Source organism: Ruditapes philippinarum, unplaced genomic scaffold (assembly GCF_026571515.1).
Source record: "Ruditapes philippinarum isolate M1 unplaced genomic scaffold, ASM2657151v2 ctg929_1_1_1_1, whole genome shotgun sequence".
Taxonomy (NCBI): Eukaryota; Metazoa; Mollusca; class Bivalvia; order Venerida; family Veneridae; genus Ruditapes; species Ruditapes philippinarum.
The window spans coordinates 137,838-154,642 of NW_026863720.1; the positions used below are offsets into that span (position 1 = coordinate 137,838).

Genomic DNA, 16,805 nt, shown 5'->3' on the forward strand with positions numbered 1-16,805 from the left:
CTTTGTCATTTTGTGAGAAAAATACTTACAAGAGCCTTATAGGACATAAGTTGGCACTGTAATTGTCTTTGTTTGAGATCCTTCTGCCAGGATGCTACTTCCTGCCAGGCAGACAGTACCCTAAAACGATACAACATTTTATACTTAACTAGAAACTAATCCATAAAACAGAAACACTTTGCAATCTAACTAACCATAAATGATGAATTCATAGTTCTCACTTAACGTCAATTCATAGTCTTAATTCACATTTAACCTCATTCATAGTCTTAATTCTCATTTAAAATATCAGCCCTTTGCAGATTTCTGAAAAATTTACTCAACCTAACAAAAACAAAAATTATAGAAATCCTTGAAATATAAATCATCAAACCACATTATTACCTTGTTGAAAGCCTGGTCTGATACCATTGTGTCACTCGTACATGTTTCTCTGATTCTGTCTTCCACTGTACAAACATTCTACATACAAGATGCTTATTTCTTATCCCTGACACATATGCTGCTATCACTTTCCTTCTTCTTTGATCTGGAAAAAAGCGTTTAATTTTGAAAATCATTGACTTTCTTGAAATATATAAACAGATGTTTTTCTGTAGTATTTGATCATAAAAGGCCGTCCCCACCCTACTATATATTTGAAATTTGAGTCTCAAAAATGTGTCTTAATAATCTGAGACGGTTTGTATCTTGTTTCCAAGCATCTACAATATTACTACTCAGGATAACTATTGTTTATTATCTGTATGTAAGTATCAAAGATGTCTAGAACCATACATCACCATTGAGAGGATCTGACATGCCAAAGGACAATATTTTAGAATGATTCAAAATTTAGTCCTGTGGGCATGAATTTCTCCATTTAAACCTTAACCCTTTTTACAAAAGACTTGCCATTTATTTAATTTGGAATTGTCCATAAGTAATTCAGTTTAGATTATAAGCCCTATGTTCTAAAGCAATTGCCCCCAATGAGTGACCTTTGATCCAGTGACCTCTAAGTGTGTCTTGGGGAGTGGCAGAGCTCAAGCTTAATGCTCCTTTGAAGTTGAAGACTGTCTGTGGCAGGACTTCAATGTTATGGTCAAAGTTAAATTTTTATGACAAAACAGACAAGCAAACAGACAGACCAAAAACTATATGCCCTCCTCTTCTATCAATCTTGGGGTATAAATGTCAAAATCTATCAGTCAACAGTGTTATACACCGTTTAGGCAAACAACACTGATGTACAGGCTTATCTACATCTTTGCTTAAGGGAAAGGTTATCCACAATTGCTTCACATACCTACATTCAAACATGATATTTAATACAAATGTAGGTTGTTTGGTACATAACAAAGACAAATTTTTTCATCATTAAATATTACTTAATGACGATGTTGGATATGTTTTCACACAGAGGTTTAAGACTTTGTCAACAGACTGCATTACTTATATCATCTACAAAACATACCATGTGCCCACTGTTGCCAAGATTGTAATATTGTAACCAGGTAATTATGCCATGTGTCTTCATATCTCCTTTCTACTTCCTTCTTCTGTGTGTGTCGTAAACACCACGTTTTGAAAACCTGTTTTAAATATAAGACAATCATTTTGATATCATGGTTTATAACCATACACTTTAATAATAATTAAAATAACAGGGAACATTTTTCTTTGATTTTTGCTCCTTAAATCTGACAGGTAAAAGGTTTAATAGTTGAAGGCTATGTAGTATGATGTCATGACAACCTTTACCTTCAGAACTGAAAGAGATTAGCCTATGCCACTAGAATAGAGAATTAGCAATCAGCACATTCATGCATCCGACCCCACTCTATACTGCTGGCAGCTCTTTTTTTCTATCACAGTATACTTGAATCTTTTAAACATTAACCCTTTCCCCCATGAGCATATTGTGAAAAATGGCCATTTTCACTGAAAAGCCTCCTCTTACAAGTTCAAACTGCTATGAAACTATGAAAAATGCTTCAATACTAATCAAACTTGGCACGAATATTGACTGGACCATTGCCTTTGTAACGACATGCTTAGTGTTAAATTTCATGTTACCATGGCAACGAGGGGACATCTCAAAATTGCCAAAAATCACTTTTTTGCCTCGATTTTTTCCATCAAAATTTACTTCAAAGTGCTGCAACTTCTCAAGGGATTGAGATAGAGTCAAAGGCTTTTCAGCGTTGGTTACACGTTACCTTATGATCAACCTGGGGTCATTTTAAGCCTCTCACAAGTCCAAAATTTTCTTGGCGATGAGGGGGACTCCGCCCCCCTTCAAACCCCCCAAACAGAAGGGGGCACATCCCCCTTCTGGCAACCCCCTGATGTATTATTGGGATGGGGGACGGCGCCGAAAAAATGGTCACTTTTTTTAACAACATTTCTCAAACGAAAAACAGTGTTTGGGGTCTAAATAGGACATTTTTTCACTGTTTGAGGCCTCAAAAAGGGGGGGGGGAGGCAAAAAGCCGTCGAAACACGCTTATATAAGGGAAAAGGTTAACAAAAAATGATGAAAAACCTTGGAATCACCCAAAATCTAGTTTTTCCACGTTAACATGTGGTCTTTTACCTAATTTTGGTGAAAAATTGTTGTTTTGTAACATTTATAATTTTTTTAGTTAACCCTTTCCCCCATGAGCATATTGTGAAAAATGGCCATTTTCACTGAAAAGCCTCCTCTTACAAGTTCAAACTGCTATGAAACTATGAAAAATGCTTCAATACTAATCAAACTTGGCACGAATATTGACTGGACCATTGCCTTTGTAACGACATGCTTAGTGTTAAATTTCATGTTACCATGGCAACGAGGGGACATCTCAAAATTGCCAAAAATCACTTTTTTGCCTCGATTTTTTCCATCAAAATTTACTTCAAAGTGCTGCAACTTCTCAAGGGATTGAGATAGAGTCAAAGGCTTTTCAGCGTTGGTTACACGTTACCTTATGATCAACCTGGGGTCATTTTAAGCCTCTCACAAGTCCAAAATTTTCTTGGCGATGAGGGGGACTCCGCCCCCCTTCAAACCCCCCAAACATTCACTGTTTGAGGCCTCAAAAAGGGGGGGGGGCAAAAAGCCGTCGAAACACGCTTATATAAGGGAAAAGGTTAAATGGACTGTGGTAAAAGTCTATTACACACAAATTCAGCAAATGAAGGGTTATATCCTCACTTGAACACTTTCACTTTGTTATTTATTGGTTGAATGCTTATCTGTTTAGTGCTTATATAGGTACAAATCAAATAAAAAAGTTTCAATACACATGTAGATGTATCAAAAAAGTATGTTAATGCCCCAGAGAGGGTTACTTACAGTACAGGGTCACTTCACCATTTCATTCCTGAATTACCCATTTATGGTTTAAGTACAGGAGATAAAATTTCAGTATGAAAAAAACTAAATCTATAAAAAGTTAAAAATTATCATTATTTCAAGATAAATTATCTTACCAATTTTTTCCTCCTATTGTCCCTGAACTGTTCACATTTCACTTTTCTATTGTGTAGTTCTAAAGCCCAGTTGCACCAAGATCCAAAATACCTTAAAAAGAATAAAAAAACAATGCAATTTTTTAATAATCACAATCACATCTTTACAACATTAGAAATGTTCAAATGAAGACAAGGTAAAAAACAATATACAACAAACACTCACAGATATTGAAATTATCTCTTGCCAAAAAAAAACCCCAAACAATATTACCTTATAAATGAGCAGTCAAGTTCAAATTTCAATCAGTCAAACAGAATCTATTGGTATATTGCTACATGTATAAATAATAATCACCTTTGATACAGAATTTTGTGGTACACTTTCTTCAACTTGCTGATCTTTCGATATTTATTCTGCCATACAGTAAAACACTCTTTCAGAGATTTCTTATTAAGTTTGTAGCAGAAGGAACGCTCTCGTGGTATCAACTGTCGCTCCTCATCCGTGATGTTCGTCCATAAGAACACAATTTTCTCAGCATGCTGTTTCTCCTGAGCCTACAAGTTAAAAACTTATGTTTTCACATGTAAAGGATTAACAAATTAAGTAGTAAGATATGATTTATATCACTAATTGATGCAGAGATGAAAAATTCCATTTGTCTGCTTGAAATTACCAGTAGAATTTAAGAAAACTTGATACAAGATGAGTAGAATAATGTAGCCTGCACATTGGATTTAGAAGCTCCTTGTCCTACAGGATGAGTGACTCAGTAAATATTTGTTTTGATGGCTGTAATGTCACAGTCTATAAGTAATTTTGGCAAAAGTCTTCTGTTCTTCAATATTTATTTTCTTGACAGAGAAAAAAGTGTATAAGTTTATTTTTATGCTTGATCTTTAAGCCTATGAAAATGAACTCTTATTTCTACCTCTTTCTTATATAGCCAATTACACTTCTGTGATAAAAAAGTTTGTTAATAAAATACGGTGATTTTTCTGTGTTCTTCACATCTGACCTTTGTACATTAATCATAAAGACAAACCATTGGCATACACTTAATTTTGTGAAGCTTCTCATTCTGTAATTTCTTTTGTTTTATTAAAGGGAGACAACTATAGGTTTTTTTGCATGACCAAACTGGAACTATTTATACAAGATTTATGTACCACTTGATGTAATTCTGGACCAATAACTTGAGTGCAAAATTTCAGATCAATCACTTAGTCTTTTTATTTCAGAATAAAAATTTTGGTTTTGATAATGACCCAAAAACAAAAAGCCTTTGAATGCTTTTCACTCAAATCTGGTTAAGAATCACAAAATTAGATACTTTTTTCATTGTAATTATATACACATGTATTTCTATTTATTATATACTTATAAATGAAATATTGAGAAATATTGATGAAATAAAATGCGTATTTTCATTTTCCGTATTTTCACTGTAAAAATTTATTTTTCACTGCAGTGAAACATATTTTCCGTATTTTCACTGGTGTCTTGCCGGACTACTTTCTTTTAAATTCTACCAGTACACAAAATTTAAGGGAAAGTTTTTCAAATTTTATCACAAAAAAGAGAAAAATGTACATAATAAACAGAAAATTCAAGTTTTTTCTATAAATACATGATTTATTTTCATCTTGTGGCATGAAAATTACCATATTTCACTCGTGGCTACCGCCACTCATGAAATATTTATTTTCATACCACTCGATGAAAATAAATCATGTATTTATAGAAAAAACTTGAATATCCTCTTTATCTTTTGTATTTTATTTCATTTTTACCCACTTGAACTATGTATGACATTCAAATTTTATATTTTAAGCTTTTGGACCAAAGATGAGCTTCTTTAAACTACAACTATATTACAAAGACATACCTATTGAACTGATAAATAAACATTTATCTTACCTTAGCCAACCATATTGGGAAAATTGATGAGTACACTTTTCTAGCATAGTGTAACCTAGCAACAGTGTTCATCTGTTTCTTTTCTCTACACATATTTCTGTATAGTATCAGGCTGAGTAGAGCCTTATGCTGTAAAACTTCCTCCTGCAAAAAAAAAATTTAATTTAACCAAAATTTCAGAATTTTTTTTTATAAAAGCATTTCAAACCCTTCCTATTTCCAAGAATAAAATATATGGAGCTAACAATTATTGACTTTTTTCAGGTATAAATTTTCCCTAAATATTAAGATAGGAAGAACTATTGATAGCACTGATCAAAAATTGCATTTAACAATAATAAGAATTCTGAAGTGGAAGTCATCTTCTGCAGCATCTGTGTTACACAGTATACAACTGTACAATAATTTTAAAGAATTTCTATCTGTATGATGTAATGAAACTCGTATAAACTGAATTTGCATATGAAATCAATGAGTTAGACAATGATTGAACATCTCTCCACGTGGCATCAGATATAGCAAATCAAGGGCTATCAGATATTTTTTCAGTAGAGATTTATATTTTAAAATCACTTAAATACTCTTTTAGTTCATAGGTAAGATTTTGCTAAATCTGGTTTGTTTGTTTTTGTTGGATTTTAAGTCATACTGTTAAGGCAAGCCCAGGCACCTAACTAGAACCGCTGATAAGTTTTCTCACAAAGAATCCCAAGGTCCCTGATGGGATTCAAGCCAACTGCCATGAGCAGAAATTGACTTAATTCAATCCAAAATCATATAATGAAAGTTCACTTAATACTGTTGCCATTCCTTAAAAACTTACATAGTGGTGTTTTGCCAGCTTCATCTCTTTGTGGTGCTGAACCCAGGAGTTGAAATACTGTTTCAATGCAAGCTCCTGATGTACACTGATCATCTTTGTTGTTAGAAGCTTGAATTCGGACTGCCTGGCAGTGTACTCCTTCCATTGTTCAAACACAATACTGATTGGCCAATGACGTAGTCTGTTAACTACAGTCACAACAATCTCCTGCATTAAATAAACAAAGTTTAAAAGTATGATAACCAAAACCTAAAAGTACCCCACTGAAGTCGAAAAGCCTAAAAACTTAAAAACTGAATTTTGTACGAAGATCAGCTATGGCACTTAAAACAATATGTAATAAAAAAGATATTTATAATAATATAATCAGAAATAAGTTGAAAATTGTATTTATGTGCTATTCTTAGCCCACTTTGGGTCATTTTTCACAATTAGAAAAGTAATTCTGGAAGAACGAAGTGAGTGAATGGTCTGAAATTTTGCACACAAGTTATTGCTATAGAACTACATTAAATGGACAATTAATCTCAAAACATTATTGCCAGTCATGTAATGTCAAAAAACCTCAGTGGAGTCCCTTTAATGTTAAAATCCACTCCAGAATATGTGGATGTAAAAATATAAAAATAAGTTCAACTGATCTTCAATTCTTCATAAATATATCATCAGTCTTGCCCCTGACAAGGTTTGAACCACTATGTTCTGCAATCCTTAGATTTCTATTCTGATGCATTAACCGCTAGGCTGCATAGCCACTCAAAAATATATCACCAGTTATAGCTTAAACAAAGAGAAAAATCTGAGTTTCCAGCTGATAACTGTTAAATTGTACCTATATTTGTCAAACTTGAAACAATTCATATTTCATCCTTTATTACAGCATACCATTATTTTGTAAAAGGGGAGATCACTTCTATAAAACATGTTTCATAGTGACCAGAGTTTTTCTTTAGAATTAATATAACAGACATATACCCTTCTACTCTCTATTTTCACAGCATGCTCCATCTCAAATCTGGCATCAATGAAACTTGAACTTGTCAAAGCACCGGAATCAAACTCTAGGGACTGAGCCAGACTCATGTGACTTGGTGTCGGTGAATGAAGTCTGAAATTACAAAATCATTTTATTAACAGATACAGGACACAAAGTGGACTAAAGGGAAGAGGTGTAGTGGTTAAGGTGTAAACATACATCAACCCAGTCTGTGGGTTTGAGCCCTTCTTAAATCACAAAAGTTCTAATAACCAGACTGGTTAAAATAATCTTCACCAAAATCACACTAAATCAAGAGCACTGCATGTTGAATTATTGCCTGACTCTTAAAACAATATACATGTATAACCACTTTTGACAAAATTATCAACTGCACCTTGTCAAGACAAGCAAGTATTCCACGTTATTTGAAATGTTTCAATAATGGGCTGTATTAAAGTTTCTGCACTATGACAACAACAACAACAACAACAATGCAGGGATCATGATAGCTTGACTTTTTCTCCAAAACAGACAAGGAAAAACCATGTAAATGTTAAATTTTCCAATTTGATACTTTATCTAAAATTGCTTTATAAACACTACCTTCTCATTGGTGTTCCAAAACCAGGTGTTCTGGGAGTTCTTGGTGTATGGGGTGTTCTGGGTGTCATGGATCTTGGTGTTCTAGGTGTCATGGATTTTGGTGTTCTGGGTGTTCTTGGAGTACCAGTAACGGAATTATGGAATGTTTCAAGGTCAAAATTAAGCATCTCAATAGAATCTCCCCTTCCAAGAAGATCTCCTGAAATTATAACAGTAAGACATTTTTAGAATTTTTTTTTCTATCACAGAAATATCCAATTTCAAGTTTAAAAGAAAAATCTTTTGGATAAAACTTAACTGTTTATGCAAATACGATTTAATATATACAATGTATAAACATTCAAGACCAATATTGGCAGCCAATACATTTTTTGTAGAAAATTGTAAAAATATCAAAACAGCACTGGTATAAATCTTAAAAATCATCTGTGATTTGTAATATCATAAGTATCAAATTTGCATAAACAGATAATGAGAATTCTTTTAGCATGTAAATAGTTACTTTATGGCATGAAACTTCCATCATTTTTAATATCAATATCCACCTTTTTAGACCTTATGGCAAGAATGTTATAGCTATTCATTGCCATTTCTGTTTCTATCACTCTGTGAAACATAGACTGTTCATGGGATTATATGCTCCATTTTTTATGCTCCATTTTTCAATCATTTTTGATGGGAAGAAATTCAGATGGTCATGCCACTAGTCTCATTGAAATCGGAGCTAAAAGCAATCTGTTATTCTGGAACTTTAACACTCACATAAAAGAGAGAAAACTACAGCAATAATAATACCATTTCTGCTCCTACCTGTTTTATCATAACTTATATTATCAAGCTCCTGTTGATCCTGATCAAAGCAAGCCACTTCATCATCCTGACGTAAACCAATGGCAGTAGCAAATTTCTCCACAGCTTCCTGTAGAGAATTCTGGGTAAATGTATACCATGATTGGAGGGCCTGCTTGGCAAGTTTACGTATCTGTATCTTTTCATTCTCCCTGTATAATATATATCAGAAGAAATTAAAGATATAGAAAAATCAGATAGACAAACAAAAGCAATCCATTTGGTCTGTTTATTGACAACTAAAACAGACAAAAATTACAAATGAAGAAAGGGGCAGAACTCCAAAAATATATCTTTAACAATAATGGCCCTTGTACATTGTATAACAACTGCACTTTGTCATGATAAGAAAGTATTTCAAGTTTCATTTTAATAACTAGTAAAATGATTAAACAATGACCTACATTAAAGTTATTGCCAACAACAATGCAGCCAACATAACAGCCCGCCTTTTTCTTCGATACAGATAACATTAAAACATGACATACAAATATAACTCTACCTAGCAATAAGAGTGGCTCGGAAATATCTTCTCCAAAAATAGAATGCGACCTTGACCCTGTTTGTTTCTATCTTCTCCTGCAGATATGCTACATTTTCCTCCTCAGTACTTTGCTGGGAATATAACCTCTCTTTCCACAAGCTGAAATACTTCTGTAGTAACCCCATAACCGTCTCCTGTAACACATGAAAACCATCAACATCAGTACAATAGGCATGTCAATTATGTTATATTGCATTCAAAAAGTTTTTTTGTTTTTTGAAATATCGTTAAAAAAGCTGAGATTCAAAAGCCTAAAAACATAGAATTCTTACAAAGATCAGCTTGGGGCACTTAAAACAGAAAGATATGCAGAAGATAATTTACAAATAAAATCAGAAATACATTGAAAATAATATTTTTGTGCTATTCTCAGTCCAATTTGAGTGAAAAGCCTTAAAGCAAGCTTGAAATTGATAAGACAAAAATTACGATTTTTAATCTATTTGAGTAAATTATCTTTTTTCATGTCATTTTTGTTTCAAGTTCCCCAGCTGTTCTATGTAAGAAATTAAAATTTTATGATTTTAAGCTTTTCGACATAAATGGAGTCCCTTTAACAATGAAAGCATGTTTTTTTCTTGTAATTCAATGTTTAATTTCAAAATGTATCCTTTTCTTTAAAGGTTCCTTTCAAGCATTCTTGCATAGAAACTTAGATGAAAAACTTAAAACATGTCTGGCATGATTTTGAGCATGACACTTGGAAGCAATATACAAACAATATTTTAGTATGGGCCCAACCCATTTTGGCATGATTTAAGCGTGACAATTGGAAGTGACAAACAAAAAATATTTTATTATCAGCGTAAACATGAATCTCACCATTTCCATTTGTTGTAATCTCTTCTCCCGGAGTTTTCTCAGTGCCAGTGTACTCCAGTGAATGAACGTATATTTCACCAGATGTTTCTCATGGAACTGTTGTGCCCTGTGTTTACGCTGTATGACAAATCGCCAACCCTGCAAGCACCTGTGAGTAGATCGCTGTAATCGTTTCTTGTTTAAATCTTTCTCTATCTGATGAACCTCATACTGTCTCCTGAAAAAAGGTTTAAATAAACAAGTATGTAGAACAATGTATTTAAGTTTTCTCTTTTCCATAGACACAAAATATACCTTTTAGAAAATGAACATAAAGAAAAACAATTTCTTTAAAGAGACTTTAATTATTACTTTGACATTTTCTTCAGAAAAATGTGTTAAAGGTTGCTTTATTCCATATACACAAAATATTCCTTTTAGAAAATGAAAGTTAACAATCAGTTTTTTTTAAGAGACTTTTATAATTACATGCATTAATACTTTAAACATTTTCTTTAAATCTGTCAAATTATTTTCCCCAAAATAGCCTGGCAAGTAAATGTAATTAACATTTACTCAATCATTAGTCTAAGTTCTTAGCTATGTGTTCTGTTTCACAAAGTGGCAGCCGTGTTAGTTAAACTTGCACATCAACAGGTTTGCAACAATGTTTCAAGAAAATGAAACTCCAGAAAAATGTACTGAGATTTAAAGAAAAGTGAAAAGATTCAAGATTTAAGTAATAATTTACGTGTTATGTGCAATAGATAACTGACTTTGCAGTATTTATCACAATATTTCTACTATGTGATTAACGCAGTAAGGGCTATTTTTGCATATTTCTGACCTCTTATTTTTGTACTTTACATGGATTGCAAGTGCTGTTTGCAATGTGTGAATAACTTTCTTTGGTCACTTCACAATATTTCCATTTTAAATACATATTTTTTAAATTTTTATGAAAAAAAGCATTAATCTGGAGGCATGCTGCTTTAAGCTGTCAACCTGTCGATGAGGAGTTTGACAGTTCTGCACTAATTTTCAAAGCTTTCGATGATTTCTATGACATGTTACCATGGCAATTCTTGATATACTAACTTACCTCCAAGCTTTGAATTTATTCTGTAGCCGGACCCTCAGCAGGGATTTCTCACTCTTCAGACATCTTGCCTTATGTACAACATACTGTCTCCAACCTTGAAAGCACCTGAATGAAAAATAAAACATGTAAAACAAGCAATTATCATAGTATTGCAAGCAATCCATAAGTCCCCTACCGGTTAGAATCCCAGCAACATTCTGATTTCAATTTTACAAGTGAATGAATGACATGAATGAACTTAAATCTTTTGAGTTCTAAGTTTGTCTATTTCACAGTAATGTGTTAAGTTTCCCTGCCTAGTAAGGAAATTATGTTTATACAACCTTGTCATATTATTACGATGTAGGATTTTAAAGTAAATCCTATAAGGAATGAAGAAGTTGGAGTAAAAAATACCAATTTCTCGAAAAAAATCTAAGTTTAAGGGGGACATAATTCTGGAAATAGTCTTGCTAGAGTATTTAACCTTCTAAAAAATGTTGAGTGATAATAAGAAACATATATATGAAGTTTCAAGTAGATACATTAGGAAATAAAGAAGTTATTTAAAAAAGACAACATTTTTTTTCATAAAAATTCTAAGTTCAAGGGAGGTAATACTGATAATTTTTGTGCTAGAGTTGTAAACCTTGTCACATATGATGTGGTTGATGACCAGAAACTTATATTTAAAGTTTGAAGTAAACACCTTAAGAAATAAAGAACTTATAGTGAAAAAGCTGAAAAATTTAAATCAGATATCTTGAAATTCAGGCTATTTGTTGCCATAGCAACCAGAATTTTCAACATAGGAAGAAAAGAAAAAGATGTGCATAATCTGCAGATTGCCATCTACCCATATTTTAAGTTTCATAAAAATATTTTCAGTACTTTTTGAGTTATCACTGGATCCAGTTTATGTGTTAAATTTGCCATATTTTCAGACTATTTGTTGCCATAGCAACCAGAATTTTCAACATAGGAAGAAAAGAAAATGACGTGCATAATCTCCATACTGCCATCTATCCATATATCAAGTTTCATAAAAATATTTTCAGTACTTTTTGCGTTATCGCGGGATCCAGTTTTGTGGACGGACGGACTGACAGACGGAAGGACAGACGGACAGACAGACAGACGGACGGAGGGTAAACCTAAAGTCCCCTCCGGTTAAACCGGTAGGGGACTAATAAAACAAAATGTCCTATATCTTAGTGCATAACATTACATATCTTATAATAAATAATAATATATTTTGGCAACTATGAGCAATTGATGCCTGTACTAATAAATCTCATTTCTACAGCTCATGTACGCTCTTTCACAAATAAATCAAGCATATCTACAATATTTTAGCATCTATAAATTCAGTGCAATTATTTTTTAAACCTACTGTTTTTATAACTTTTGAATTAGAATATCTGGATATTTGCCAAGAAAACTTGTCAGACCATCTTAGAACTTGTTCTAGAAGAATGGAGAAGATAAAACTGTACATACTGAGTAATAAGCCTTTGTCTATATCGAAGCACCATAGGTTTAATCAACAGACGTTGCCGGGTGTCTGTTTGCCATTTTTCAAAGTACAGCTTAAGCTTTGAGGTGTCCAAGATGGCCCGAACATCAGAGGCTTCTTGCTTCTCTTCCAGTATCAACTCAAACCGTGATTTCCAATGCAAAAAATACACTGAAATGACAAGTGATGGTATATTACTTGGAAAGTAATTTTACATCTATAAATGAAAGAGATTTAAAGGTTAATTATACATGTACTTGTTGCAAAAGATATATTTGAACAAAAGCTCAATAGTTTTTATGGAAACCATCCTGTTTGGATTTATTCATGTGAGGAAGGGTTGATAGTTCTTCTCTGCATGGTGCCCACTTGTGAAATAATTTTCAAATGGGCGACTATTGCTAAAAATGGGGAACCAATGTTGGAGGTTTGAGGTGGTGGTTTGGGCAACAGTCATGGGCTTTTAGGGGCAAATGTCCTAAAATCCAAAAAGTCAACTGAGATCTTCCTCTACAAGTAAAGCTGGAGTCACCTTATGACCTTTATAATGTTGTTGTGATTTAAAATCCAACAAAACATATTAAGGAACTTTTATTGAGATCAATTAAGTGAAACTCAAAAGATATTTGTTTTATAAGGTGATATCATGTAACCAATTTTGCAAATGAGCACATTTGTGTAGGCATTCTTTGATATAATCTTTGGTAAGTGAATATAGAGATGGCTGTATCTAATGTTTACCTCTTTGTGTATTGAGTTGCCTTATAGGTTCTGTATCTATCAAAAGTCTGGCTAACCTCCGTCTGTGACAGACCAGTCTCCATGATTCTGCTGCCCTCCTGTTTATATATGATAGAAAAAATTACAATTATATCTGTTATATGTATTACCTGTACAGAATTTATATAGCAATACTTTAGCAATTTATCCAAGGATAGGTGGATAGGAATTAAAATGTTGGCCAATGAATGTAAAGTTAACTACTGCTCTTTTCTCTGTAATATATATACATTACCTGAAAATTATAACCCGATAGATAAGAAATGGAATTATCCATACTGATTAACTAGCAGGGGTCTAAATCTGGTATGGTATTGCTGATGTAATAATATCAATAGGGCTAAGGCTATATGCCAATATGTAGTTAAAATATAAGATTATAAACAATTAAAGTATAATTTAAGAGAATCTTAATCCATGACTTGTATTTGGTTCTCACTGATATTACTAGAACATGACAATCTGTACTTCTGCCCCGAAATACAGCTCTTACTGGCCACCTGAGATATAGAATATTAACAAAAACAAAAAAATTCAAATACAGGCTTCAAATCATTGTCCCTGGGCAGGCTGTTAAGCAGTGTACCAGTACAAGCTGCATTCACTTTCACAAGGAACTGATAACCTCTGTACATACCAGAGCAGAGGTACAGTGCGAATGACCATAAAAAGCATTTCATGATCAATGACAACAAAAGTGAACTGTCTGTCCAGGAATCAAACCCAGGTTGCCCAACTAACAGTCAATCGCTCTACCTATTGAGCTATCCAAACAGTTTGATCAAGACACTCTTATAATAACCCTACTTGTAGTAGTACATACCTGGCACAAGAGTTTGACCAGAGCTGTTGAGCCTTCTTCTCATCACATTTGACCTTGAACTGTGACCTCCATATGGACAGATAACGTCTTTGAGTATCCAAGTTATGTTTGCGTAAATGCAACAAAGCACGTTTCCTTAAATACATATTTTCAATATAGTTACAACATTGTACTGTATTCTTCTTGGTTCAACTAGTCTATTAAAATCAACATTGCTTTCTATTACTTTTATTACAGCTGATATATATCGTCACCATAGAACAACAAGGGTTTAACTCAAAATTTGAAACAATAGGAGTTAACATATTACTGCATTAAGGTGACAATATGAGAATTTACCTGAGATTTCTCTGACAAATTGTGAACCAATGCCAGCGCTCAAACATGCGCCTCTGTAACACAGATTGCAAGCACTCAACAGCAGCGGCTCTCCTCTGTTTCATTACAACAACGAACGTATACCAGTGCTGGAAAGCGCGTGTCTGGACCTTCTGTCTTATATACATGTCTACGGCCTCACGTCTTTGTACCAACTCCTCATAGCGCCTTTTCCATGTGTAAAAGGCATTCCTGGATGTAAAATGATAATAATGTAACAAATTTGTGAAGGGAAATGTTTACACTGAAAGATCTGGATGTTATTATTATGCGAAGAAAAATAGTCAAGGTTTATATGAAATTTATAATAGGATTGTCTTTACAAACAAGAGCACTGCAAAGGCTTGTCTGTTCAGGGCAAGGCCTAAAATAAATACTTAAGAATGTCTCTGCTGATATGTCTTTAGCTTATTTAACAATTTGATGAATTACTTTGTAAATGTTCAATTATTTTCCATGTGACCATGGGGTATAACTCTTGAAATATCATTTGTTTGTTATGTCCCTAAGTCTACAAGCTTTCAGTATAAAGTTCCCTTCTTACAACTGTGCCTTGTAATGACAATCAAGAACTATAAGCTTCATGTTAGTATCTTAAAAAGTATTTGAGTCATGGGCTACATTAAAGTTTCTGCACAATGACGATCCAGTGACAATAAAAGCTTGACTTTTTCTTCAAAACAGACAAGCTAAAAATTGTATGTTAAATCATGACTAAGTGCTTGCAAAAAAGCGTCATGGCCCTTCTTATAATAATTACAAAAGAAGAAAACTTTTTAAAAATGCTGATTTTTTTAGAATTACATGTAAAATGACTGATATAATCTGATTTTCAATACTCGTTTTCTAAGTTACTCTAAAGCATATTTCAGGGTCAGTATGTCAAAAATGTTCACTCACACACAATTATTTTCATATATTCAAAAAGTCTGAGCACAAATTGAGATATAGAGAATAATAGGTTGGTGCCGTGGATGGAGAAAGTTTATCTGGCGAGGCGGAGGAATTTATTGGGTGAGCCTTCGGCTCACCCAATAAATTCCGGAGCAGAGCCAGATAAACTTTCTCCATCCACGGCACCAATCTATTATTCTATTTATCCTGTCACCGTTTTTTTAAAGAATTTTACTAGGCCTACTACCTTTAATCACACTATCGGAAATGTTTCTATATAAACAAAGAAGGCCCGAAGCGTGCATTATTCTACAACAATGCACTCGCCGTTCTTATTATCTCCCTGTGTATTTTCACATTGAGGGCGCCATTTTGTTTGAAAAATTTGATAAATAAAAACAATTTTTTGTCGAATTTTGTTGTGAAAACTATCTAGAATGAAAGAAAATGGTCTAACTTAGAAAATGAATTCGAACACCAATATCTTTTATTCAGTCATTAACGCTGCACAGACGTTTAAAGTATTGTTTACGTGACGTCACAATGTAGCGCCAAACAGCACGTGCAAAACAATCAATTCAAGTACGCTATTTTAATGTCGCAAACGAGTTAAGTTTTACATTTATTTCACTTTTAATAATTTTTATTTCGCTTGAAAAATTATAGAGTGAAATAAAATTACAAACAAAGTTTTATCAACGTTTCCAAAATTCGTTATTCTACACACAGACGATTTAACGACAGTTTATATATTTTTCTTGAAAAGTAGTCCGGCAAACATGCATACCACGTGATCAAGTGCCGTATATCAGTAAAAATATACGGCACCTTGTTATCGGGCCGAAATTGATACAAGTGACAGGATAAATAACATCTTTAACATACCTGGTAAAGTTACTGTCGCACATCCTACAAGCCTTATTGGTCAGAAGGGAGTCCCGCCAGGCCGTGAAATGTGCCCTCAATGCCGACCGTGACCAGTAGACTTCTGCAACACGCATGTCCTCTGCTCTCTCGGCCTTACTGACCTGGGTACCAGCCCTCCACGCTACCATGGCAACCTTCAGCTGTGACACTCTATAAACAGAAATATCATTTAATATTTACTTACCATATAAAATAATTGTTTTAACTCCATTGTGAAAGAAATTCAGTTTAATTATATGAGTCTAAGAAGTTTGTTCAAATTTTATAAAGTCACTGACTTATTTGCTTTTCAGTATCCTTATAACTTTGGAAAGTAATTCAGTATAGCATTGCACAAGATCTCTAGGTTAACAATATGCCTCTGTCAAAAAACCTATCAATAAAAAGCTGTTTATTTTGTGTTTTGAGATACATTTTAGAGTGCCTATCTATTTTTATCATTTGA

General features: G+C 33.4%; 1 protein-coding gene across 4 annotated transcripts in view; it reads right to left on the minus strand.

Annotated features, from left to right (window-relative positions):
• Window positions 1-16,805, minus strand: part of LOC132723125 (uncharacterized) — a 62,142-nt gene that overhangs the window by 4,806 nt on the left and 40,531 nt on the right. For all 4 annotated transcript variants that reach the window (XM_060707797.1, XM_060707796.1, XM_060707799.1 and 1 more), the window contains 18 exons: window positions 16,319-16,510; window positions 14,501-14,731; window positions 14,162-14,296; window positions 13,300-13,397; window positions 12,543-12,729; window positions 11,064-11,168; window positions 9,983-10,199; window positions 9,119-9,294; window positions 8,578-8,768; window positions 7,768-7,966; window positions 7,161-7,293; window positions 6,186-6,392; window positions 5,363-5,506; window positions 3,797-3,999; window positions 3,460-3,550; window positions 1,457-1,574; window positions 385-529; window positions 30-120 (listed from right to left, as the gene is read on the minus strand). In XM_060707797.1, the coding sequence (XP_060563780.1) occupies window positions 30-120; window positions 385-529; window positions 1,457-1,574; window positions 3,460-3,550; window positions 3,797-3,999; window positions 5,363-5,506; window positions 6,186-6,392; window positions 7,161-7,293; window positions 7,768-7,966; window positions 8,578-8,768; window positions 9,119-9,294; window positions 9,983-10,199; window positions 11,064-11,168; window positions 12,543-12,729; window positions 13,300-13,397; window positions 14,162-14,296; window positions 14,501-14,731; window positions 16,319-16,510 (2,863 nt within the window). The remainder of the gene's footprint in view (window positions 1-29; window positions 121-384; window positions 530-1,456; window positions 1,575-3,459; window positions 3,551-3,796; window positions 4,000-5,362; window positions 5,507-6,185; window positions 6,393-7,160; window positions 7,294-7,767; window positions 7,967-8,577; window positions 8,769-9,118; window positions 9,295-9,982; window positions 10,200-11,063; window positions 11,169-12,542; window positions 12,730-13,299; window positions 13,398-14,161; window positions 14,297-14,500; window positions 14,732-16,318; window positions 16,511-16,805) is intronic.